This window comes from Ceratotherium simum, chromosome 10 (assembly GCF_057802395.1).
Source record: "Ceratotherium simum simum isolate JZ-2026a chromosome 10, ASM5780239v1, whole genome shotgun sequence".
NCBI lineage: Eukaryota > Metazoa > Chordata > Mammalia > Perissodactyla > Rhinocerotidae > Ceratotherium > Ceratotherium simum.
Window position 1 is genome coordinate 16,010,175 of NC_141909.1, and position 26,001 is coordinate 16,036,175.

Consider the following 26,001-nt stretch of genomic DNA (forward strand, 5'->3'; position numbering starts at 1 on the left):
GAGACGCCAAAAGCCTGTCAGTGCACTCATCTTCCAAAATCATTTGAGTTCTTCTAATCTTCTGTTACCTTTCTTTAGGTCTTGCAGCTCTACAAAGATAATCTGTGCTAAATCCTGCTGTTGTCTTAGGTCAAATGTTTGGCCCGCAGGTTGGAGAGCCTTCCACAGTTCTCTTTTTGGTCCTGATGAGGGCAGCGAGCCTAGAAGGCGGGCTGCTAAAGCCCGGTCTTCTGAAAGCCGCAGCCAAAGGGGCGTTTCTGAGCAGCAGGGCGGGCAGAGCCGGCGCCTCCCCCCTCCACCTTCTGGGTGGGTGCCTTGGCTCTGAGCACGAACTTGGCAAGTCTGCAGCCAGGTGCGAGCACGTGGGCGCCTCCGCGCCGGGCGAGCGTGCCGCGTGGTCAGTCTACCCACCTCCATCCAACCTCGCCTGCCCCCTCACCTCGCACGTGCGCGGCTCCCGGCAGCGCCGCCCCCGCCGCCCCGCACGCGGCGCGCCGCTCCCGCTCCGGGTCCCGGCTCCCGGCTCCCCGGTCCCCGCGGCGCGGCCCAGGAGGCGGGGACGGGGCGGGCCGCGGGCTCTTTGCTCCCGGAAGCGGGTGGTTCTCAGGCTCCCGCCGAGCGGATCGAGCTCCAGCATCCTCGCCCGCACCTCCAGGAGCAGCGAGAGCGGCGCGGCCGCCCGCACAGCGCGACCCCGGCCCGCGCCCGCCTCTGCCGGCAAGATGCTGTCTGTGTGCCCGGAGGCGAAGCCCAACCCGCTGCGGGACGCGAACATCTGCTCGCGCGTGTTCTTCTGGTGAGCACCCCGGCTCGGGCTGCGACACCCCGCCGCCGCCGGCCCGTGCCTGTGCCTGGCGTTGCCGGCGCCTTTTGGCGGTGGAGGGCCGAGGGTCTGGGCCAGGGAGGGCTTTCCGCCGCCGCCCGCACCGCCGGGGCTTCCTGCCGCCGGTGGGGCCACCCCACGCCGGCCGCGTGGTCCCCGGCTGCGCCCCGGCGCGCGGGGTGGGCAGGAGTAGGGCCAGGGAGGGGGACCCGGGAACCTGGTGGCGTGGGCTCAGGGTCTCCCTTCCTTGCCACTCGCGGCTCCGCCAGCCTCCAGTGCCCGGGAGGTGGGGAGCCAGAAAACCTAGGCTGCCTGGGGGAAATCACTGCCCAGCGGGAGGACCGACTGCCCCTCCCACACCCCGCCCTTGGCCGGCTGCCCCCGCACCGCGTAGGGATTCGCAGTTCTCCTGAACTAAAGCTGCACCCTTTTTTTTTCTTAACCAAGCAGCTTATTAACAGCTTGCTTTATCTAATGTCAACCAAAGCCTACTTACTGCACTGCCCTGGACTATTGCCATCTCCCAAAAGTGTCCCCACCTCTTCCGAAATTCCTTACGTGACAGCTGCGTTTCAACTCCACCGGCCTTTCTCTGTGTTCTATGACCGTGTCTGCCTGCATCTGTCTTTCTCTGTCTCCCTCCTGTGTATGCCTCTCACTGTGTGTCCTGGTACCTAGTTGTGGCAAATTTCATGTGGGTAAAAAAACACTTTATTTTCTAGTTAGTGAATGGGGACACTGTTCTTGAATAAGTTTTGCTTTTGCCTGGGACACACACAGCCACGACTGCGGTATGTCTTCGACCAGCCCCTTTCCCTGTTGATAAATAATATTTGCACTTCCACCTTTGAGGATCACTCTGGGGATGGTGTCCCTGAAGCCTGTGGGGTCTTATCGGGATCTCCAGCCTTTAGAGAAGCGATCCATGGTCTTGATGCAGGTGCTCCTGCCCGGGAGTCCTATGGTCCTAAAACCACTGAGGGGTCCCTGAGCTGGGAAGACGGACAGAGGTGAAAATCCGCTCAGAGAGATGAGGCTCTTAATTAAAAGTTTTCCATCTAGTATCTGAGACTACTAACTAGGTGGGCGTGAACCTTTGGGCTTTAATCACACTCGGTTGGTTATTAGGTCTTGCGTTTCTCGACCCTAACCGTTTCATCTTTCCCACGTATTCTGATCATTCCCCCCCCCTTTTTTTTTAACTTGAGGTCATATTGGCTTATAACACTGTGTAAATTTCGGGTGATCATTCCTTTGTTTTATGGGAGAGCCTAGGGGATCCCAAGGGGAAGGGTGCTCCCATGATTGATGGTGGTGTATTCAGTAGGTGTAGGGACATCTCTTGGCTGTATGGTGGCCCTTCTCTTAAGGAAAGAGGGCGCAGAAGAAGGAATATGGATGTGTCTACTGTAAATAATAACGAAGTAGGCAAACGTCTCCTTTGTTGGAGGCAGGGCTTGGAACTCTGGAAGCACTTTCTGTTTGTGGATTTTCAAAATGTCTGTGCGTGGAAATGGGGAGGTGAGGACTTCCCATTGCTCATTTTGGTAGGCACTTATTTTCGGTTTCCCTGCTGGAGGGAAAGGAGCGCTTAGCTCGGTTTCCCACGTGAAGGCACTTAAGGGAAGAGAGGTTAAGTTGCCTGGGATCACACAGCTAGTAGGTAGTAGAGTGGATCCCAAACAAGGCGGTCTGGCTCTGGAGCCTGAGTTCCTGTGTTCGCATCCCCTCTGCTGAGCTGCTCCTGTAGGGGTACTTGTTCTTCAATGCATGGAGGAGGCTATTCCACACACACCTTTGTTCTTGTAGGTGGGAGTTTCTTCAAGTTCCTGCCATTGGAGACAGTGCACGTGAAACATTTATTACCATGCTTTAGGGCAGCTGTTCCCAAAGTGTGATGCTCACACCTGCAGCATCCGCATCACCTGGGAGCCTGTTAGAAATGCAAAGTCTCGGCCACCCTTTCCAGCCCAATTCTGTAAAACTAGAAACTGGGCGGTGGGGGGCGGTGGTTCAACAAGAGCTTCAGGTGATTCTGACGGAAGGTTGAGGCTCACTCAATGCTTTGTCACCCCTCCCATTGGCATTGTTATTCCAGTATTATACTTTTAAGTAAGGGGCAAGACTTTGCGACGTCAGTTGTTGACCAGAATGACCATCCTGTAGTTAGTTACCTTCTGCAGTGTGACGAATTTTTTTTTTTTTTTTTAAAGATTTTATTTATTTTATTTTTTCCCCCCAAAGCCCCAGTAGATAGTTGTATGTCATAGCTGCACATCCTTCTAGTTGCTGTATGTGGGACTCGGCCTCAGGATGGACGGAGAAGTGGTGCCTCGATGCGCACCCGGGATCCGAACCCAGGCCACCAGCATTGCAGCGTGCGCACTTAACCACCAAGCCACAGGGCCGGCCCTGCAGTGTGACGAATTTTAAAGTCTGAGGCACCTTAGTGATTTCCTTGTGTACCCTTCTGGCTGTAGGCTGGCAAGCTGAAAAGAGCCCAGTCAGGGAGTGCCACCGGGAGACAAGGCCCACCTTGTAGAGAAAAACCGTTTTCATCTTCTCATTGGGTATTTGCTTTTCTTCTCAAATTTCATGTGCTTTCCAAACTTGTGACCTGGTAGCTCCCTACCCAAATGATGCTGATAGCTAGCTTACTGACCTTATACAAATACTTTACTGAGGATTTGGTGTTTTCTTTTTTTTTTAAAGATTTTATTTATTTATTTTTCCCCTAAAGCCCCAGTAGATAGCTGTATGTCATAGCTGCACATCCTTCTAGTTGCTGCATGTGGGACGCGGCCCCAGCATGGCCGGAGAAGTGGTGCGTCGGCGCGTGCCAGGGATCCGAACCAGGGCTGCCAGCAGCGGAGCACGCGCACTTAACCGCTAAGCCGCCGGGCCGGCCCAGGATTTGGTGTTTTCACAGCTCTGTTTAGACGTGGGGTCTAAGAGGAGTCGTGCATTATGGCTATTGGTAATTTTTGTGGATTTTTGAAAAGAATATATTTTTTTCTATTTCTGTAAGAAGTTTAAAACTAGAAAAGAAAGGAATAAGGATGATTTATTTCTATTAGCCAAGTACATCTGCTATTTTGGTTGTTTCTTAGTCTTCCCCTAAAACTGTATATACCTTCGTACACACACACATCTTTTCTATAAAACTAAATAGGTTTGAATCCTGACTCCTTCCTAATTTTCTATGGTTAACATTTATTTATGGCATTAAAAAATCTTCAAAACATGATATTTAATGATTGTGATTTATGCAGTCTTTCACTTTTGTGGAACACAGTTTATTTCTAATTATGATGTAATGTATATCCATGCCCATATAGTTGGGTGCATAGTTTTTCTGTGTTCCCAGAAGCAGAATGACTGGTGAAAGGCCAAATTGTTTTCCAGCAGGATTGGACCAGTTTGCCCTCTTAGTAGTGCTTTGTGTGCTTATTTCACTGTCAACTTTGAGTTGAGTTAAAAAAAATTAAAGGGGGCCGCCCCGTCATGCAAGCGGTTAAGTGCGCGCGCTCCGCTGCGGCGGCCGGGGGTTCGCTGGTTCGGATCCCGGGTGCGCACCGATGCACCGCTTGTTGGGCCATGCTGTGGCAGGCGACCCATATAAAGTGGAGGAAGATGGGCAGGGATGTTAGCCCAGGGCCAGTCTTCCTCAGCAAAAAGAGGAGGATTGGCAGATGTTAGCTCAGGGCCGATCTTCCTCACACACACAAAAAAAAATTAAAAAAATTTTTCTAAGTTGAAAGGTTAAAAGTAATATTAAACAATTTTAATTTATTTGATTTATAGATGGCACTTTTTTTTGTTTCTTGATCATTTATTTGTATTTCTTTGAATTCTTATTAATAGATTTTTTTCCTAGGAGACATTTATAGTTTTGAAATAACTTGTAATACAGTCATGGCCACATAATGACATTTCCATCAGCAAAGGACCGCATATACAACAGTGGTCCCTTAAGATTAGTCTTGGTGTGTAGTAGGCTATTCTATCTAGGTTTGTGTAAGTACACTCTATGATGATCACACAGTGACGAAATCGCTTAGCAACGCATTTCTCAGTACATATTTGAGAAGTGGTGGTGAAGTGGCACATGACTGTACTGCTTATATTTTCCAGATTTTCATTTGTCTCAATTTAGGTCAGAGGTTTTAAATTTATATATCATTAATTATATTGAGCTTTTCTTTTTACTTTCTCCTGTTGCTTTTGTAATATATCTTTTGTTTGAGGAAGATTAGCCCTGAGCTAACATCCAGTGCCAATCCTCCTCTTTTTGTTTTGGCCTGAGGAAGACTGGCCCTGGGCCAACGTCCGTGCCAATCTTCCTCCACTCCACGTGGGTCACCGCCAGAGCATGGCTTGACAAGTGGCATGTCAGTGCGCGCTTGGGATCCGAACCTGCGAACCCCAGGCCGCTGAAGTGGATTGCTCGCACTTAACCGCTGCGCCACCGGGCCGGCCCCATAATATCTTTTTTTAATCCTAGTGTCATCTAAATCTCTATAAGCATTTTCTTTAACTCTCTTCTCGTTTCATTTCTGACAATAAAAGCAGCTAGAATTTCTTTTAGTATTTGATGTGATAGGCCCCATTTTTTCCAAAACAGCCCATTTTCCCGTCATGGTTTATTGAATAATTCTTCCTCTTCCCCATTATTGGAAGTAAGTGGCATAGCTTGTGAACCGTGTCTAGCTGGGTGCTAGATTGTCCAGTCCCCCGGGACTCTCCCTGGCGATGTCCCCGCTCTCTTGCTGCACATCATGCCGGGGGTGGGTGTGCTCTGCATTCCTCTGCCCACCCTCCTCCTGGAGGTCACCAGGTTGGGGGTTAGCAGCGCAGGACCAGTCACCAGAGATGGAGGTTGAGGAGGGTTTGGGCCAGATGTGGTTGGCCCACCAGAGAATGGTTAAATCCTCGCTCCCCTGATGCCGGCTCAGTCGGTGACCTGTTACTTTGCAAAGCGAATGCTGTTGTGGAGACTGCCACTGGTGTCAGGACAGACTCTCTGGAGTCTCTCGTCACAGAAAGCTGATGACACAAGGGGGAGATGCAAATGGCTGAGTGCTGAGATGGTGTAGAGAGGTTGGTTGCAGTAGGCACTCAGGAAATATTGTGAATGCATATAAATGTTTTATTTTAAACTAGGACTTTTGCATCATTTTCAGAATACTTCTTATATTAATCTCTTTGTTATTCTTCATTAACAGAAACCCAGATGTTGCAGATGGAGGCTGGGTTAGCTCTCCAGGCCTCTTTCTCTGGCCTGCGCAGGTCTGTTCTTGTTTCTTAAGCCTTTAGTTTGATGAATTCTGGCAATCTTACGCAGTAACGACACCCCCAAGCAAGATGTAGAACACCCCAAAGGCGTATTACAATTTACTGCTAAGTCCCTGCAGCGAAATAGTGTAACGAATTTTATAAGTTTATCTCCTGTAGCTTATTCTTGATTTTATTTGTTTTGTTTTGATCATGATCGTTGCAGTCCTGCATCTGGTCAGCCTGAGGTGGTAACTAGTGTTCATTCAGATGTGTCAAGTGGATAATTTGCCTTTCTGAGTCTTCCAGGGGACTCCCCTCCCTCCTGGTGTATCTCCCAGGCTCTGTGGGGTATGGAGTGCAGGGGCACCGTGTGCAACACGAGCCTTCATCCTACGTCTTGCCTGTAACTTTTCTTTGGGGCCAGGGAACCCTGTCCCTCTCTTAGCGAACCAAGTGGGCTCGCCTCCTGATGAGCTAAATAAGACTCTACACCAGTGGAAGTTGTCTCACAAAGTAAAGTGTATTTGCAGCAAATAGGAGACCATGAGGAATCATTTCCAGAGTCACGGCTTCCTCGAACAAAGGGAAGCAGGAACTTTTATTTCGGATGGGAAATGAATATTCTAAAGGGAGAGGCAGGTATTTCTTGCACAGGCTCAGTTGGAAAACATGCTTCCGCATAACGAGACCTAAGCTCCTCCTGGAGGGATCTCAGCATTAAAAATAAGGCAAAATTCATGGGCGTAGCTCTTGTGATGAGGCTAGGTCAGTTTCAGGATGGCTGGTGGTTGCATCTCATTAACATACAAAAGGAAAACAACTTGGAAAAACAGTTAAATGCTTCCAAACCCACCCTTGAGTTTCTCGAGGTGCCTCGTCAGTGACCCCTCTTACTATGAGGATGCCTTTGTGGGTTTCCTCTTTGCGTGAGCTCCAAACCCCTGTGGGTCTTTTCTCTGTGAATGAATAGCATGAAGGTGGATGCCAGCAGTGCAGTGGGAAGGTCTGGGCTTTGGAATCCAGTGGACTTGGGTTTTATCTTCTGCCCTGCAAGTTCTGTGTGGCTACATGCAAGTGAATCTGAGCCTTAAAACTGGGAGACTGGAGATGCAGCTCCCTGAGTTAAGGCCTCAGGTCATCATGGCCAGGGGACGCCTGAAGACAGGAAGATAAGTGTTAGAGCCATTTAAAGATTAATCCTTTTAAGATCTTTTTATCTATATTATGTATGTACATAGAAATACAGTAACTGAAAATGGGAGTCTGCAGAGGGTCAGCTTAATATTTTCTGTAGAGGTTAAAACTCATGTTTACCTATTTCAGCAGTATTTTCTGATATGCTATTAAAAATGCAGATGCAGGGTCCTCTCCTTCCCTCCCCCCAGGTTATTCTGGTTTTGGTTTGTCTGGGTAGGACCTGGGATCTGCATTTTAAGTTACTTCAGGGCTCTTATGCAGGCAGTTAGTCTTCGAGATGGATCTATTTAGATAACAATACTGATAATCACTAACCCCTATTGAATGCTTCCTGTGAGCTCAGAATTTTCTCATTGGTTTACCTTGGTCTCATTTAATCCTCAAACAATCCTCTGAGGCAGGCATCCTGTGAATACTTGTTTTACAAATGAGGAAATTCAGATTTGGAGAGGTTGGGCAGCTTGTCAGGAGCCTCATAGCTAGGTCACAGTGCCCCAGCTGGGATTCCACCCACACCCTCAGCACACACTGAGGCTGGCTGTGCTCAGGCTCTTGTCTGCCTGGCTCTAGCTCTGACAGATAAATGTTGCTTGACTGAGTTAATAAAGGAATATGCTGACTATCCAGCAGACATCTAAAAGTCATGTTAGTGAATGAATATGCTCTTTACATAAGCATGCATCCAAAGCATGTTTTCCTATCTTCTCTTCATTATGCTGCCTTCTGAATTGCCGTGTGGATTGTTGTCATCGTTATCCATCTAGTTCTTAAGACATGCCCATGTCAGTTCTCCTTGTCTTCACTTTTATCTGCTGACATCAAATCCTATTGATTCAACTTTAGACATGACCTTGGAGTCGTTCATTTATTCAGCAAATGTTTCCTGAATGAGAGTGTGTGGGATCCACAGGGAAGGAGACACACAAAGATGCCCACCCTCCTGGAGCTTGTGTCCCTCCCTACCCCTGCTCTGACCTCAGCTCACACTCTTGCCTTCTCTTCCTCCCAGTGGGTCTTCCTGCCACCAGTCTTTCGCCTGAAACAAATCCGTGCCATCTTCCTGCTTAAAAACCTTTCTTGCCTCCTCCCTGCTCTCAAGAACAATTCTTTAAAGTGTGGCATCCAGGATCCTTCAGAATCTGCGTTCTGAGCCTCACCTTCCATCATTTCTCACACAACTGGACTTTTCTGATGAGCTGAGGCAGATCTTGTGAGTATTCTGCCTTTGCAGGGGCGTCAGAGCCAGACTGGGGTCCTGACCGATGAAAGGCAGCTGCCTCTGAGTGAGCCGCTGGGTTACCAGGGTCAGGAGTAAAAGTGGGAAAGCAGGCCGAGGCCCATGTCACCTTCCCAGCACCATCGCCAGAGGCACATTTCTACAAGGCTGACCCCTGATCCAGGTCTGGTACAGGGGAGCAGTGCCCCGTCTGAAGCTGGATTGCCTGGGTGTAAATCGGAGCTTTCTACTTATCTGACCACAGCAAGTTTCCTCATCTGTAAAATGGGACTAATTGTTGTAGCCATCTCATAGGGTTGTTGAGAGCATTAAATGAACCAAACACTGTAAAACATTTAGAATAGTGTCTAGCAGATAGGAAGCAATAAATAAGTATTAAAAGATAGTCATATCACCTTCCTCTTGTTACTTAGCAATTATAAGCTAACCTTTTCATTTGTAAATTGCCATGGTTTATTTCCCAGATAGGTTAAAAATGTAAATTTGAGTCTCATTCCTTACCCATAAGATCATAATCTCTCGGGGGTCCTGGTCGGGGAGAGGAGGTGGCATCCTGAGTTATTAATTTTTGTTTATTTATATTTTATTTATTTATTTTTGGTGAGGAAGATTAGCCCTGAGCTAACATCTGTTGCCAGTCCTCCTCTTTTTGCTGAGGAAGATTGGCCCTGAGCTAACATCGATGCCCATCTTCCTCCATTTTTCATATGTGGGCCGCCTGCCACAGCATGGCTTGATAAGCGGTGTGTAGGTCACTGCCTGGGATCTGAACCTGTGAATCCTGGGCTGCTGAAGCAGAGCACAAGAACTTAACCACTACACCACTGGGCCGGCCCATGACTTGTTAATTTTTAAACATGCTTCCTGTGTGATTCAGATGCTAAGTAAGGTGTGGGACCACTTTTCTCAGGCCTTTCTCAGTCCTCAAAGTCCATTTCTACTTGAGGGCACAACGGGACGCCAAGGGTACAGAGGGGTACAAACCCCTTTGTGGTTTGGATTATTCATTCAGCAAATATTTGAGTGCCTCCTTTGTTGCCAGGTTCAGGTCCATAAGAACAACATTCCTCTTCTCAAAGAGCTCACACAGTCTAGTGGGTGAGGCAGTCATTGTATTGGTTCTGTAAATGATGCTAGCTGCTGAAAAACAAGCCCCAAATCTTAGTGGCGTAGTTAAAAAAAAAAAACAACAACCCAGCACTTTTATTCTCATGTTGTGTCCATTTTGGATCGGCTTGTAGCGGGGAACTACACCACACGCTTACTCAGTAGCTGGATTTTTTATGTCTCGTGGCTCGGTCCTTGAGTCTTCTCCATGGAGTCCTTTTTGTTCAGCTGGAAAGAGGTTGTCTGTGGCTGGTTTTTGTGTTCCAGGCTTGGAAGTGCCACACATCATTTACACTCACATCCTGTTGGCCAAGTCTCAGTCACGTGGTTGCCTCTGACCATGAGAGTGGTCCATGTGTCAGCAGTCTGCTGAAGGATTTCATCACAGCACATCAGAGTGTGCTGTAGTAGAGGTGTGAATAAGGTGTGTGCCGACGGGGAGTTTCCGAGGAGGAGCTGGATGGAGAAGGAGGAGAGTCATCTCAGGCAGGTGACAGGTAGTGCAGGACACAGAATCGTGCAGAGGGGTAGTGTGTCCTGAGACCAGCGAGAAGTGTGAAGTGGATACCCCTTGGTCGTCATGCCCCTCCCTGCCTGCAGGTGGTGGTGGATATGATCATTCAAGGTCACACTCCTCCCCTGTTCCCTCCCAGCGGATGTTTAGACTTCTCTTATTCCATGTCCCCACCTGTGCTCAGTGAACACCTGCAGCCCTTCTATGGTTTCTGGCTTAGCTCCTTATTCTGTTTCCTGGCCCCATGGCCACTTTTGTGCTGGCCTCTTTGTGATGCTAGTTTCTGTCTCCTCTTTTTCCCAGGCTAGCTCCTGTCTGCCCTCCTTCCTCAAAGTCATGGAATTATACAGTTGGAAGGGAGAGATCTAGTTCATACTCAATACTGGAATCCCTTCCAGCTATTGTGCAATGGGGAAATTGACTACTCTCATGTCTTCATATTACAATGCCAGAATTATGTTGTACTGAGCCACAGTTTTCTTTCCGGGCAATTTCTACCCACTGTATATCCTTTTTTATTTGTTGTTGACATGGTACAAGATGACTCCCCTGCCTTTTGATATTCAGAGACAGCGATCATGGGCCCATTGAATCTTGTCTGTCAGAGAAATGTCTTTAGTTCCCATGCTGCCTTTAAATGGCATGGTTTTCAGACCTTCTTCCATTTGGTTGAACTGAATACTCTTTAGTTTATCAATGTCTTGATTCTAATGTGGCATCTAGAACTGGGCATAGTATTCCAGGTTTGTTCTGGCCAGGTTTGATATTTAACAAATATTTTTGAGTGCTTGTTGCGTTCCAGGTAATGTTCTAAACCAGAAGTTGGCAAACTACGACTGCAGGTCAAATCCAGCCTATTGTCTGTTTTTATAAGTAAAGTTCTATTGGAACACAGCCATGCTCATCTATTTATGTATTGTCTATGGGCTACGACAGCAGAGTTGAGTAGTTGCGACAGACTCTGTATGACCTACAAAGGCTAAAATAGCTATGATCTAGCCCTTTACAGAAAATGTTTGCCCACCCCTGATCTAGACATTTGGGATATAGCAGTGAGCAAAATAGGTAATAGTCCCTGCCTTCAGGGGGCTTACATTCTAGTGAGGAAACAATTCTAGTGAGGAGTCAGCAGCTTCACTGCTGGACTTATTTGTTTACTAAACAAATAAGTAGAGTATAGTATGTGAGATAGTTTTCAGTGCGAAGGAGAAAAAATAAGGCAGGGAAAGGGGTGGGGTGTGTGTATGAGGAAGGGAGATACAATTTTAGGCAGGGTGGCCAGGGAGAGCTTCACAGAGAAGGTGAGGGAGTGAGTCATGCAGATTCTGGGGGAATGGCCAGTGCAAGAGGAGAAATCTTGAGGACTCTGTTGGCCATTGGAGGACTTGGGCTTTACTTGGAGTGAAGTGGGGACCACTGCAAAGTTTTGAGAAGAGATATGACATGGTCTACTCAGGATTTAGTGTGATCACTCTGGCTAGTGTGTTGAGAACAGACTAAAGAAAGTCATGGGCAAAAAGAAGGAGGGAGACCAGCAGGAGATTTCATAGCAGTTCAGGCAAGAGATGATAGTGCCTTTGACCAGGGTGGTAGGAGGGGCAGTGGTGAATAGGTGGATTCAGAGAAGAGCTTATTTGAAGTTTGATGCTAGACAGACTGGAACTCGATAGGAAGAGAGAGTCAAGGTTGCCTCTGTGGGTTCGGCCTGAGCACCTCAAAGGATGGAGTCACCGTTAAATGAGATGCTGAGCCTGCAAGTGGAATGGGTTGGAGAAGACCAGGAGTTTGGTTTTGACCATGTTAAATTTGAGATGCCTGCTACTCATGGGAGAGCTTGAGTAGGCAGTTGGTCATGAGTCAGGGGCTCAGAGAAGAGTCTGGGCTGGAGATAAAATTTGGGCATCATCAGCAGTGCATACAGTTGAGAAATATTGGACACATGGTCCATTGACCTCACAGTCCGTGGGGTTCTTCCCACAGAAACTGCTGTTTTATCCCTATAAAGTTCATTTTTTTTTTTTTAAGATTTATTTATTTATTTATTTATTTTCCCCCCAAAGCCCCAGTAGACAGTTGTATGTCATAGCTGCACATCCTTCTAGTTGCTGTACATGGGAAGCGGCCTCAGCATAGCCGGAGAAGCGGTGCGTCGGTGCGCGCCCAGGATCCGAACCCGGGCCGCCAGCAGCGGAGTGCACGCACTTAACCGCTAAGCCACGGGGCCGGCCCCAAAGTTCATTTTGTTGATGTCAAAGTTCAGCATCTCATTGTTGCCTAATGAGAGTTCTTTGACAACTTTTGTCTTCTGAAGCCAGAAAAGACAGGGCCGGTCCTCCAGGTTGTGGCTGATCCGCTAGTGAACACCATGGGCAGTAGATTAAGTTGGCCACAGGTGTTGGGAGAGATTGTGTCATCTGTCTGACGGGAGTCCACAGGTATATGTACTGGGCAGTCATTCTGAAACCCTGCAAAGAATTGAGGTTCGTTTGGCACGATTTCCTCTTAATGAGCCCAGGCTGGCTCTTGGTGCTGTCTTTCCTAATATAGTCACAAATTGCCTCCTTCAAATGATTGCTGATGTGTATTATTTCTGTTAAGCTTGTCAGCTCTATTTTGCCTAAGTTCTTACTAGTTAATATGCAGCCGTTTCTCAACTCTCACTATGATTGAATTGCCTGGTCTCTCTGCAGACCAGTGTGAATCATCCCCTCTGGGAGTGGAACCCAGGCCTCAGTATTTTTAAACAGCTTCCCAAAGATCAGACACATTTCTGTGCATATTTCCATTTTTTTGGCCAAGGGTTCTGAATGGCCCTCATCCCCACTTCCTTTTCAGGCTCCTCTCAAGCATGAGAACAACGGGCGCAGCAGGATGGATTCATCCCTATGGGGACTCAGCAAAGGATTGGGGAGGAAGGGGGCTTCCTGTGCGCTGGGATCTTAGAGATACTTGGTCCTCGGATCCTTAGAGTAACCCTTTGTTGAAGCTGGCCTTGTCTTCACTGTTCCCAGGTAGGACATCATGGAGCTCGGAATTGAGTGAGGGCTGACAAATTCCAGAGTGTGAGCTTGGGCCTCCCTGTCACTGTATGTATTTTCTCACCCTGGTCAGACAAGGATGCCTGGATTGGTAGCCCTTACAAGGGTAATTGAGTGGAAATCTCACACTTGTCAGTTTGTTACCCAACCAGAAGTGGGTTCACTTCCTTGGCAGAGTTAAAATCAGAATCTCGGGGCCGGCCCGTGGCTTAGCGGTTAAGTGCACGTGCTCCGCTGTTGGCGGCCCAGGTTCGGATCCTACGCACCTATGTACGGCTTCTCCAGCCATGCTGAGGCCACGTCCCACATACAGCAACTAGAAGGATGTGCAGCTATGACATACAACTATCTACTGGGGCTTTGGGGAAAAAAATAAATAAATAAAATTAAAAAAAAAAGAATCAGATTCTCGACCAGAAGTAGTTGTCACACAAAGTAGGACTTATTTGCACCAAATAGGAGGCCACGAGGAATTATTTCCAAAGGCGTGGTTGTCCCGGAACAAAGGGAAGCAGGGACCTTTTATTTCCGATGGGTAATGAATATTCAAAAGGGAGAGGTGGGCGTTCACTTTCGCAGGCTCAGTTGGAAAACATGCTTCCACATACACTGCAGGTTATGGTAATAAGGCTTTAGCTCCGTCCTGGGACCGAGTTCTTAGCATTAAAAATGAGGCAAAGGTTATAGGCCCCACTCCTGTGGTGGGGCTTGGTCTGGTTCAGGGTGGTTGGTGATTGCATCTCTTAAGCAGTTAAATGCTTCCGAACCCACCTTTTGAGTTCCTCGGGGCAATTAGTCGGTGACAACTTGAAATCTCATGAGTATGAAATTGGTCACCTAATGCTTTTATTTGTAGACCTTTATTGGTGTGTTTTATTGGTCAGAATGTGAGATTATGTGATAAACCCAATTGGCTGCTGCTTTTAACGTCTCCTCTTGAAGAGATCCTTCACTGACTAGGAAGTGTGCACTCTTCTTTCTCTCTATAGATGGTACGAAAGGTGTCTGTCCTGTTTTCAGTAGTAGAAGGGAGATTTATCAATGGCCTAAAACTTTAGGCTGGGCCTGGAGGGGTCTCAGTGTCCCAGAATCCAAATGTGGCATTTATACGAATTCTGAGTGTTCATTGAGCAATGCAGTTTGTTCACTTGTAAAACAGACAATGTATTTTTAATAGATGTTCTCTGGAATAGTACATGTAAGTGCCTGCCACATGTTAGGCCCTCAGTAAATGGGGAAGTGAGGATTATTGCAAAATTCACCCTTTTATCATGACTTTTTTTATTGCTTTAAATGATCAAGTGTTAAGTCTTTATTCTTTTATGACTGTTTTAAAACCTAAATTGTTAGCTCTTTGAGGGCAGGAACCAATGTCTTTTACAACTTTCTCTCTCAGTGCCTAGCTGAGCATGTTGCAATCTTGCACTTAATAGGTTTATTCAGTGACTGTAAATTATTACTTTAATCTTAATTCGAGTTTCTCTAATTTGGAATTGCTGACACCTCTACCTTAGATAAGAGCAAGCTGGGTATTATGGAGAGAGTGTCAGACTGGAGCCAGAAGACCAGTGTCCTAGTCCATGATTTTGTACTTATTGCTGTGTGACCTTAGGCAAGATGCTTAACCCCTCTGGGCTTCGATATCCTCTTTTGCAAGTTGGGAAAATTAAACCTACTCACGGTGTGTTCCAAAAATTATAAAGTTCTATACACATTGTCTCCCCCACTTCCAATCAAGCAGAGCAAGTCAGCAGGGAGGTAATGTGGAAGTAGTGCAGTATATGGTATTCATCTCTGATGAATGGAGAAGTGACCTGTTATTTACTGCCCCACAGAAATTAAGAGCTATTAAAAAAAGCAACAAAGGGAAATGCAGTTTATACCCAGAACCGGGCCACTATCTGTGGAAGCACTTTGAAAATTATAAGGTGCTGATACTACATCTGTCAGAAGTCTCCTGGAAAGCACTTTCACAGTGGAGCAGTGTGGCTGAAACTGCACAAGTCAGCTTCTCCTGGCAGCTTCCCTCTTCCCATTAATGGCGCGGACGACCTTGGTCTCGGGCTCCTAGCCTGCAGAACTGTGCGAGAACAAATTCTGTTGAAGTCACCGTGTCTGTGGTACTTGGTCATGGCGGCCGAGCAGACTAAAGCGCCCCACATGCCCACAGAGGTCTCGGTTGGAGTTAGTGCCACTGGTTGTCTTTGATCTGAGCTGCTTTGTATTGTGGTAGTTTGTCCTCCATTAGACTGAACTCGCCAGGGATGCTGACCCCACAGCCTTACCTTCTACCCTACTTACTCATTATAGACTTGCCACCTCATATTTTTGGAGTTGAATTCAGGTAAAGTCTCTAAAACCCTTCAGATGTGGAGGCAGTCCCCATAAACCCTTCAGAGTGCTTTACTGGGGAGGAGAGCGCCTTCTGTCCCTGGACAGGCAGGCCCGGCCTTCCAGGTGTAATTGTTGCTCTTGACATTAGATGGCTCGTATTGTGGCTATTAGTGCCCCAGTGCCAGGTGGGTGCTTCTTTGGCATGAGGTTGTCCCGTGTAAGCTGATCTGTTCTTTCAGGCTATGAGGCAATGAGACGCGTGCTCTGAACTTTCTCTTTTACGTCTACATGCAAATTTGCCAAATCATTTTGCTTTTGGGAAAACCCCATGCAAGTCCTTATTGTATCTATTATTAAAGCCAAAAAGAGAGGTGGCTCTGTTCTCAGGCAAACTCAAAATCCTCTTTCCTCTCCCCCTTTAGAATATATTATAGTCCTAGTTTTTGCTTAAAACAAGTATTTTAAAGAGAAAATTAGTCCCTTTGAGTAAGCCAAATTAGGATTCCTCTCCTCCTCCCTCTGCTGCTCTCTTGAGTGGATTTTGGTCATCTCTGCTAGGAGCCACTCAGAAAGTTAAACTGAAGTCTTTGGAAGGGAAATTCCACAGGGCTGCCTCATCTGCACAGTTCCTCGGGAGTGATTCCTTTCCTGGAAGGGGGAGGCACATTTTCTAAGAAACCCTTCCAGGAAGGATGAGGTGCAGCAGGAAGGACTCCCATGGAGCAGCCGACACACAGAAGAGGGAATTAATCGCTTTTGATTTCTGGGAATTGGTGTTTTTCTGGGGGCAGAACAAAGGGAATAAATAGCAGCTCCTAGTGAATGCATTAGGCTGTGGGGAAGGTAGCTTGTGAGGTGGGTGAGAGTCGGGTGAGAGTTGTGCTGGTTGGATTGGACTCTGCCTGGCCAACTTCAGATGAACCCGAGACAGGCTGAGCCATTTTCATTCCCTGTCACCTCAGGCTAATTCTCTGGAAAATTTTACTTTGAGAAGTTGATGACAGGCGAAAAACGGGAGGCCCAGGCAGGTTGAAGTAAACTAGCGCAGAGTCACACAGACAGAAGGTTTGGTTCAAAGCCATTATGCGGTTTCCTCCCTCTCACATATTTAGATCGAATTCCTGGCAAGGATTTCAAGGAAGGAAGAGGTGAACATGAACACTGATGCAGCGCCGCTGTGTGTTGAAGGACCGACTTTGCCAAGCGTTGTGGAGAATGTAGACATGAGTGAGGCTGTGTGTCCTTCCAGAATGGTAGTCACGGGGCAGGAAACAAAGCAGCCGCCTTGGCTCGGTCCTGTGGCTCCTGCGGACCCTGGCTGGAGGTTGCATTGCACACATCCTGCCACTTCTGTGCTCACGCCCTCAGGCCTCTTTGGGCCTCATGCTCCTGCCTTCTCCTGTGTTCTCTTGAACTAGCTCTGCTCGCCCCCACCTCAGAAAGTCAGCCCTGTTTACTGGTTTCCACAAAAATCCATGCACAGTGAGATTTGGAGATATGTGAAGATTTGGGTTGAGGAGTATCAAGGAGTATCAGTCTTCCTCTCTCAGCTCCCCTCCTCTCTGAAGAGGCAGTTTCTCCCCTCATCTTGGGCACAGCCATTCCGACACTGTAGGGCCCGCTGAGACTTGCATGAACTTTTTTCTATCTTATTATGCAAAATCCTACAGTATGAGGTAGAATGCTACCATTACCCTGATTAACATTGTGAATGGTTTGCGAAGTGCCGCCACTTTCTTTGCCTGCAGCTGAAGAAACTGAGGTGCAGAGAGGTTAAATTCTGGCCCAAAGCAGGACAACTTAGTAAATGGAGTGGGGCGGGGCTTTCTGTTTCTCCACTTCTCTGTTTTCAAATGTTGAAAGTCATGTGCAAAGGTCCTTGGAAAGCAGAGGAAGGAGAGTTACATTCAGGTGTATGTTTGCATGAGGAGCTCGTGTGATCCAGGAAAGGCTTGGTGCTCGTGAAACTACATTGTGTTTTAGCTTGTGCAGAAATTCTCTTCTGTCCTTAGATCCCTTAAGAAATGCGCCTCCAGCAGTGCATTGCACTACAGATGGTGACTTGTTTCCCTAGGCTTAGCAATGTGGTGTGGATGTTTATTTCTGAAGTGTCCCCTGGTTCCTGACGGGTGTTAGCATTTGGTTAGATTATAGAGAAAAGGGCTTGTGTTCTTTCTATCTGCGTTTCCTAACAGGCCATGACCCCGTGTGTTGTACTCGCGTCCTTTTCTTTCGGAAGGAAATGATTTGGTGTAGCAGCCTCCCTTTAACCCCTCTCTCCAAAGAAGGAAAAAAAATCATACTTTGATTTGATATGAAATCAGATTGTCAAATTTTTTTTTTGAGGAAGATTGGCCCTGAGCTAACATCTGTTGCCAATCTTTCTCCTCCCCCCCCCACCAAGCCCCGTAGATAGTTGTATGTCATAGTTGTACATCCTTCTAGTTGCTCTGTGTGGGTCGCCACCTGAGCCTGGCTTGACGAGCAGTGTGTAGGTCCATGCCCAGGATCCAAACCAGCGAACCCCCGGGCCACTGAAGCAGAGTGTGTGAACTTAACTGCTGAGCCACCAGGCCGGCCCCAGTAGTCAAATTTTTGATTGCCTGAGGTAGTGGAGCCGTTGTCAGACTCTCTGTCCCCCCCCACCTGTACCAGGTGACCCTAACTCTTGGTTTGCCCAGGACAGTCTTGGTTTATACCCCTTATCACATTGTAATTATTAACAGCACCCTGTTTCACTCCTAAGAGTATCTTAGGTTGGATGATAAATAATATGATTGCTCTAACTGAGCTGAAGTTCATAGTCCATAAAATATGCGCCCTGACCCACCTGCCCACTGTGGAGCGTGGGCAGGGTGGTGCCAATATTTGCTGAACATTTACTGAGAGGAATGACTAGTGAAAACCTATTCTTAGCCCCACTTGAGCAGGTATCCTCAGAAAATAACCCCTGACCTGTGCTTTGTGCGTAAGAATGACGCCTGTGAAAGCTACAGGGAGAGTGTGGTCCTTGAGGTGACGCCCAGCGGGCTGGGTGGTGGACATCTGGGTTGGTTGGTCCTGCCGGGTTGTGGGACCTGGGGGAAAGTTGACAGTCACTGGGCACATCTCTCACTTGTGGTCCAATTCATGGGGCTGGAGAACCATACCTAAAGGGGTCTCCTGAAGATGTGTGTGAGTCCACCCAGCGAAGGCAGTTGTAAATGAGCACTTAGCTTCAGAGGTATGGGGCAGAGAGCATGAGATGAACAGAAAGCCAAGGCGAGGGGACCATGGTGAGAAGTCCTGGGTAAGGTGGAGAGGCTGGAAGGCCTCTGAGATGACGCGGACCTTCACCGTCTTAGCTAACTTAGATGATAAGCTGATTCCAGTGTGTTTGGGGTGGGCTGGGAGAAAGAGTGGGCCGAGGGCTCCGAGGGGCCTGGGTGGCTCTCCTGTACCCTTGGAGTCTGCTGAGACGGGCAGAGGCTGAGGAAGCTGATCCTCAGCCCTGATGGAGGGACTCTGTCTGAGAACCTATCGGGCTCAGTGGGCGAGTTCACGCTCCATGTTGACCATCCTGGCTGATTTTTTTTTTTAAATTTATTTGTTTATTTTTTCCCCCAAAGCCCCAGTAGATAGTTGTATGTCATGGCTGCACATCCTTCTAGTTGCTGTATGTGGGACGTGGCCTCAGCATGGCCGGAGAAGCGGTGCGTCGGTGCGTGCCCGGGATCCGAACCCGGGCCACCAGCAGCGGAGCGCGCGCACTTAACCGCTAAGCCATGGGGCTGGCCCCATCCTGGCTGATTAACAGCTATGTGATCTTGGTCCCGTTCCAATTGAGCCAGTCTTTGTTCGTCAGTTGAACATATTAGTATTAACCCTGCGGGGTGGATGGAAGGAGATGTTAGCCACGTTTGCTGCTTTCCTCCAGGATCTGGAGCCCAGCTACCTCTCCCAGGTTCCCTGATTTTCTCCCTCCCGCAGGGCATTCTTTTATGATCTCTGCTGAATTAGAGGCAAATACTTGGTATTTCCGGATTTTTCTGTAAGTGCTTTAGGCCTTAGGGCTTCTGCCCTTGCCGTTCTCTCTGCTTGGAACACGCGGGCCCTGCTCTTGTCTTTTGAGTCTTGGTGAGACTTGGTGAGCTCGGCCTCTTCACGTCCTCTAAAATAGCTGCCCCCACCCTCAGCCAGGTCTTGCTGTTTTATTTTCTGTCTGGTCCTTATCATTGTTCTGAACTTGTCTTCTTAGTTTGGTTGGCTTCCATCTTCCCCTCCCAAAGATGAGCTCCATGAAAAAGAGCCCATCTGAGGTCTGGAACCTAGTTACATGGTGGGCACTTAAGAGTTAATTCAAATTAATGAATGTTATAATTCCAGCTTCCCTACAGTCCCGTTGTTGAGATTCCTGGTAAAAGTGAATTGTGGGTTGCATCCTTTTTTATTAATAAAGGCCTTATACAATATGCTGTGGTTTGAGAGGGTTGGAGGGCTGCTTCCTTGGGGATGAGGGAGGAAGATCCCATTTGGCTCGGGCCTCTTTAGAGGGAGGAAGAGTGGGTGGCACCTCCGCTGCTCTTGAGTTACACAGCTGGGTATTGGGGGGTTGCCCTTTTCACTTTTCTTGACTCTTGCAGGGTCTGTGTGTGTGTGTGTGTGTGTTGTGGTCTGTCTTCCCTCCATCCACCGCCTTCTGGTGAGGTACAGCTGACCCCCACGGAGGGGCGAGGAGCAGAGAAGCCTGTGAGAGGGAATTGGATTAGCTTGAAAACAGCATTCAGATCACTGGGGTTGGTTTTAGGACTGTGGGGAGACAGAGGACAGGCCAAAGTGGGGGGTGACAGACTGTCTGTAAAGTCTCTCCTACGTAGCATTCCCTTCACTGACAAAACCTGTTTGTGTTGTTTTTAGTTGCTTTTTTTTCCACCTCTGTGAGTTTTTGTGGTTATAGGAAACATTTTTTAAAGCGAATGGGAGAAGATACCAAGATGATTAAGAAAGCTGTTTTAGGGTGTCCTGAGATTCACTGTGGAGTTTTCCCTCTCTTGATTTATTTCCTACCAAATAAGCGCTTTAATAGACTATGTACAGAGGCCTTTCAAAGAATGTTTTTGTTCTTTCTGAATATGCAGCCATTCAAGCTGAGGGTTGGTTTGTTTGTAATTGACCTAATGCTTCAGAGAATGAACTGGTTCAGCTGTAATTTTCCTAAAATCTGTCCCATTGACATAGTATTGCCCAAATAGAGAAGTGTATGATTTATAATTAGCTTTCCCCCCTTAACTTTGAATAACAGGCAGAAACTTGATTACATTTTAAATAGGTGTTATCGTTTTGGACAGCTGTTCTCAATATTCTGTATAAAATATGGTACCCTGGTCTTACGTTTTTTGGTATGATGGTTTTGGCTCCTCGGAATGCAGCCAACAGATTCCATATTCTAGATCTGGAATCACTGCTGAGAGCTCTCAACAGTTGCCTAGAAGACAGATGGAGGGGATGGCTATTAAGGATGACAGGTTGGTGTGGAAGAGTGGTTTCAGGGTCAGAGCTAGCACGGGCACTGGGGATTTTTCCATCACACCTTCACTTCTGCATCAGGGCTGCAAGGACCTGGTGTTTTGTTTAGGGAGCTTAAGCAATCTCAGTTATTAGCTCATGGACAGTTACCAGAAATATGGACTCAAACCAGTGCTTATTTATTTAACCCTTTGCCTTTTCTCCTAAGAATGTAAGGTGGTGACATTATAAAAATTAATTGAAAAAACTAGGCTCAACTATTTTATTATTTTTTTTTTTTGAGGAAGATTTGCCCTATGCTAACCTCTGTTGCCAACGTTCCTCTTTTCTTTTTTTTTTTAATCTCCCCAAAGCCCCAGTACATAGTTGTGTATCATAGTTGTAGCTCTTCTATATGGGACGCCGCCTCAGCATGGCTTGATGAGCAGTGAGTAGGTCTGTGCCCAGGATCCGAACTGGCGAACCCCGCGCCGTGGAAGCGGAATGAGTGAACTTAACTGCTGTGCCACCGGGCTGGCCCCTAGGCTCATCTACTTTAATAGTTGTTCTGTTTACTTGAAGTAAAATCATAGCAGTGTAACCAACTGCCTTTCGTCTTCAAATCTCAAACCATTTGCCAAAAATTAATATTGGATTGTAGGGCAACCTAGGCCAGGGGCTGAAGTCTGTCAGAATGTTCCTCTGGGGCCTTAAATATTAAGAATTAAAATGGAAGACCTTGTAAGGGATTGCCGTGCTGTATGATGATATAGAGAAAAATCTGATGGCCAGGCCAGAGGAGAAAGGAGCTTGGGCAGAAATATGAAGAGCTGAAACAGGCTTGTTAAGAAAAACCTGGAGCCAGCTGGAAGAGGCATTGGAGAGAGCAAGAGGGTCCATGGTGCTAAACCTAAGTCTTAGCTTAGGGTCCTCAACTCTCTCAGCCGAACAGTGGAAATGCACCAAATGCTACCTCAGTGGGCATGTTGCCTTGAATTGTAACTTTCTGTATTCTCAGTGACCTGCTCCTCCAGGGAGTTGAAGGCGCAACTTGAGTCTGGTAGGTGGACCTGAAGAGTCCTGACCCCAAGGGGAGGGACCAGGAACCAAAGGAAGCAATAACGGGATGGTCTTCAGGACTTCACACCTGAGCCAAGTTGAGAGAGCCTCATTGAGGCTGGGCAAGATGGACTTGCGCCCTGAAGTTCACTCCTACATTGTGGGTGGCCCTAGATTGTCAAAGTCGAAGGAATCATCAGGAAAAGAAAGTGTCGAAAAATTGAACATACGTGCTGTTTGGAGACTTTGGAAAAAAAGTCTAGAAGTTTCGGGGAGATTCCAAATAAGTAGGGACCTTGTTCTGAATAAATTGCTTTTCCATTAGGAGAATAAACTGATTGCAATAGATGCATCTTCCTGAATTTTTATGGCTAATATCTGTTTGCCTTTCTTGTCTTTTTTGAGGACATAAAATAAATGAGGTCACATGTTTTGGGTGTGTGAATTTTCTGTTAAGTAGCAAGTATTTAGGTTTGCCCAACACATACTTTCCGTTATACGAGGTGGTTGGGGGAAACGAACAAAGTAAAAACAACCTGTGGCCTTGTGGGGCTTATCGTCCACCAAAAGTAGAGGGGATTGACTTAGATTTCATGGGTTTGAACATGAAATTGATGGTGATTTCAACACAGGCTGCACTGGAAAGTGCTTTTTCCCCTGCCTGTGAAAGGTTCTGCTAAGGCACGTAGACAGCATAAATGGTGTGGAGATGAGATGGTCTGGAGGGTGCTATAACATGCACATGCTTCACTGCACACACTCCATGTGCTCCAGGAGCATCATTGTCAGCTGCCCTCCAGAGCATTTCCCCAAAGGAAGTTATCTCAAGTCCGTGAGATTAATCAGCCTGTACCTCTTTGAGTGCATTCAATAATTTAGATTTCTCATGAAGTCAAATGGCTTTTTCCTAGAGTTAGTGGGCAGAGGCTTGTGATGGGAGTTTGGGTGGGTAGGAGTTTTTGGGATGTTCTGCCTATTTCCCAGGCTTTTGACTAACGGTGATTGAAGACTGAGGGAGTCCTGGTCCACTCCTGCAGTTTCATGTGAAGCCACGGCATGCTGTGTGCTCTGTTTTTCTTAGGCCCAATGTCGTTATGTAAATAGAAAAGGAAGATAAAGTTGAGTAAACTTAAACCTAAACCCAGCGAGGTTCCAGAGCAACTCGAGTCTCCTTGGGGTTACTGCCAGGTTCTCATCTGCTTCCTGCAAATTCTGAACAAACATGGTTATATTTGTACACAGCTTTTATAAACACTGGACTGCTAGGATGTTCAGGGCTGAGGTGATGGAAATATTTGCCGAGGTTTGATAGAATAATAATCTGTGAATCATAGCTGTGGTCTCAGAGTACACAACCTCTGCGTGGGCTTCTACGTAAGAGCGGCGTGGCTGGTGGGGGCTGGAGTGACCTGAAGGTCCACACGTGACCTTCTTGTCCACTACTGCTAGGCCAGGGGTCACTGTTCCCGTGCTGTGGCAGAGACCGCCTTTGGAGATCTCACCGTTTACAGCCCGTCCTCTGACTCAGGGTGGCAGATACTGTTTTGATAGAATCCAGCCAACTCGTAACACGTTGCATACACTAATGTAACCTCTCTGCAGCTGTCTCCGGATTCGTTTGCTAGCTGCACTTTAAGACTGGAGCTAATCATAGGTCTGAGTTAAACTTTGTTATGGGTCAAGAGAGAAAGGCCAGCTGGCTATATCTGGTTGGGTCTTTTTTGGTGTGTCTTCACTGCCCATCATTTGACTACCATCTCTGAGGCATCAGAAATGAGAACCTCTTTAGTGGGTGGCTCTGCCTAGAACCTCATTACTCGAAGTGTGGTCTGCAGACCAGCCCCAATGCCATCACCTGGAGCTTGGGAGAAATGCAGAGTCTCAGGCCCGCCCCAGATTTAATGAATGAGAATTTGTATTTTAACATAATCTCCAGGTGATTTGTATGCATGGACCTAGGCCAGGACCCTGTTGTCGTCTGCGGGGTTAAAACTGGGTTGCTACCTCATCTGGGGTCTGAGGGTGGGAAGAGGAGAGCACAAAGGAGGTGTGCTCATGGTTTTTCTTTTTTTTTTTTTTTTAAAGATTTTATTTATTTATTTTTTTCCCCCCCAAAGCCCCAGTAGATAGTTGTATGTCATAGCTGCACATCCTTCCAGTTGCTGTATGTGGGACACGGGCTCAGCATGGCCGGAGAAGCGGTGCGTCGGTGCGCGCCCGGGATCCGAACCCGGGCCGCCAGCAGCCGAGCGTGCGCACTTAACCGCTAAGCCACGGGGCCGGCCCAGCTCATGGTTTTAAGGCATGGGATCTACATGTGAGCAGCACACATCCCTTCCTCTCTTATGCCACATGGTCTCACCTACCTGCAAGGGGGGCTAGGAAATAGAGTCAAACCATGTGCCAGGAATAAGGGGAGAAGGAAGGGTCAGACTCATAAATGGGCCAAGGAATGGATTAGGTAAGTTAAGCTGTGGGTTGTAGTTTAGTGGTCAATATTATGCCTACCTTTCTTTTTGCTGCTGCTTTTCTATTTGTTTTTCTTAAATCACTATATTAATTAAAAGATTAAAAAGTAATACTGCTGATTAGAGAAAAAGATTAATTTTATTTCTAACCATGGATAGCACCAATATTAGTAGTTGGGTGACTCACTTTTATAGAGAAAATACCTAACATCTAAGACCTACAGAAATGTGGATTTCCCCCTGGTCTTCTTCCTTCCCTCTCCCCCCGCCCCCTTCTTTTTTTTTTTTGTTAAGGAAGATGGACCCTGGGCTAACATCCATGCCCATCTTCCTCTACTTTCTATGGGATGTTGCCACAGCATGGCTTGACAAGTGGTAGGTCAGTCCGCGCCTGGGATCCAAACCTTCGAACCCCGGGCCACTGAAGTGGAGCACGAGAACTTAACCCCTACACCACCAGGCTCGCCCCCTCCTACCCTTTTATGATAGAAAATGACAAGCATATATAAAAGTAGAGGATATGGTACAATAAACCCCTGAGTACCCATCTATGAGTGTCAGCAATCTTGCCACAACTCTACTCTTACTCACTTCCTGTCCTGGATGTGAAGTGTCCATTTTTTTTTGCAAGTCTGATGAGTGAAGAGAGTAGTGTTATGGGCTGAATTGTTTCTCCCCAAAACTCATGTTGAAACCCCAATGCCCAGTACCTCAGAATATGACTGTGTTTGGAGACAGAGCCTTTAAAGAAGTGATCAAATTAAAATGAGGGTATTAGGGTGGGCCCTAATCCAGTCTGACTGGTGTCCTTATAAGAAGAGAAAATTTGGACACACAAACACCAGGGTGCATGCACACAGAGGAAAGGCCATGTGAAGACACAGCAAGAAGACAGCTGTGTGCGAGCCAAGGAGGGAGGCCTCAGAGGAAACCAACCAGCGGACACCTTGATCTTGGACTTCGAGCCTCCAAATCTGTGAGAAAATAAATTTCTGTTGTTTCAGCCTCCATCGGTGGTATTTTGTTATGACACCTCTAGCCAATTAATAAAAATGATATTTCATTTCATTGCTGTTTTTTTTAAAGGGAGGGTAGTGACACCCATTTTTGTTATTAGATCACCGTATACATTTGTTACATAATTTTCACAAATATTTCTAGGAAACGGTCAGTATATGATTATACACACTGTTAGTTATCCATTGAATATCTTCAGAATTTTAACTTTTATGTTGTAAAACAGGCATGGAATTATACAAAACAAAGTCATAGTTTAGAGAATTATTATAAGGTTAACACCCTTGTAACTGCCACCTAGGTCACAGAATAGGATTTTTGCCAGCTTCCCCCAACCACTGTAGGGAAGCTGACCTCAAGGCCAACAGAAGCTAAGGAGGTGATGTCCTGAGATGTGAGTGCCTGCTACTGAGCTCTAGGACGAGTCACTCCTGTACTGACTTCTG

General features: G+C 47.1%; 1 protein-coding gene across 6 annotated transcripts in view; it reads left to right on the top strand.

Moving 5' to 3' along the window:
* The first annotated feature begins 367 nt into the window (after nt 1-367).
* ABCC4 (ATP binding cassette subfamily C member 4 (PEL blood group)) overlaps nt 368-26,001 on the top strand; it is a 274,730-nt gene continuing 249,096 nt past the window's right edge. For 3 of the 6 annotated variants that reach the window (XM_087435918.1, XM_087435921.1, XM_087435919.1), the window contains exon 1: nt 369-796. In XM_087435918.1, the coding sequence (XP_087292044.1) occupies nt 723-796 (74 nt within the window). In that variant the 5' untranslated portion in view covers nt 369-722. Of the gene's footprint in view, nt 797-26,001 lie in introns of all 6 variants that reach the window. The other 3 variants (XM_004423112.3, XM_087435922.1, XM_087435920.1) reach the window with 2 other exon arrangements.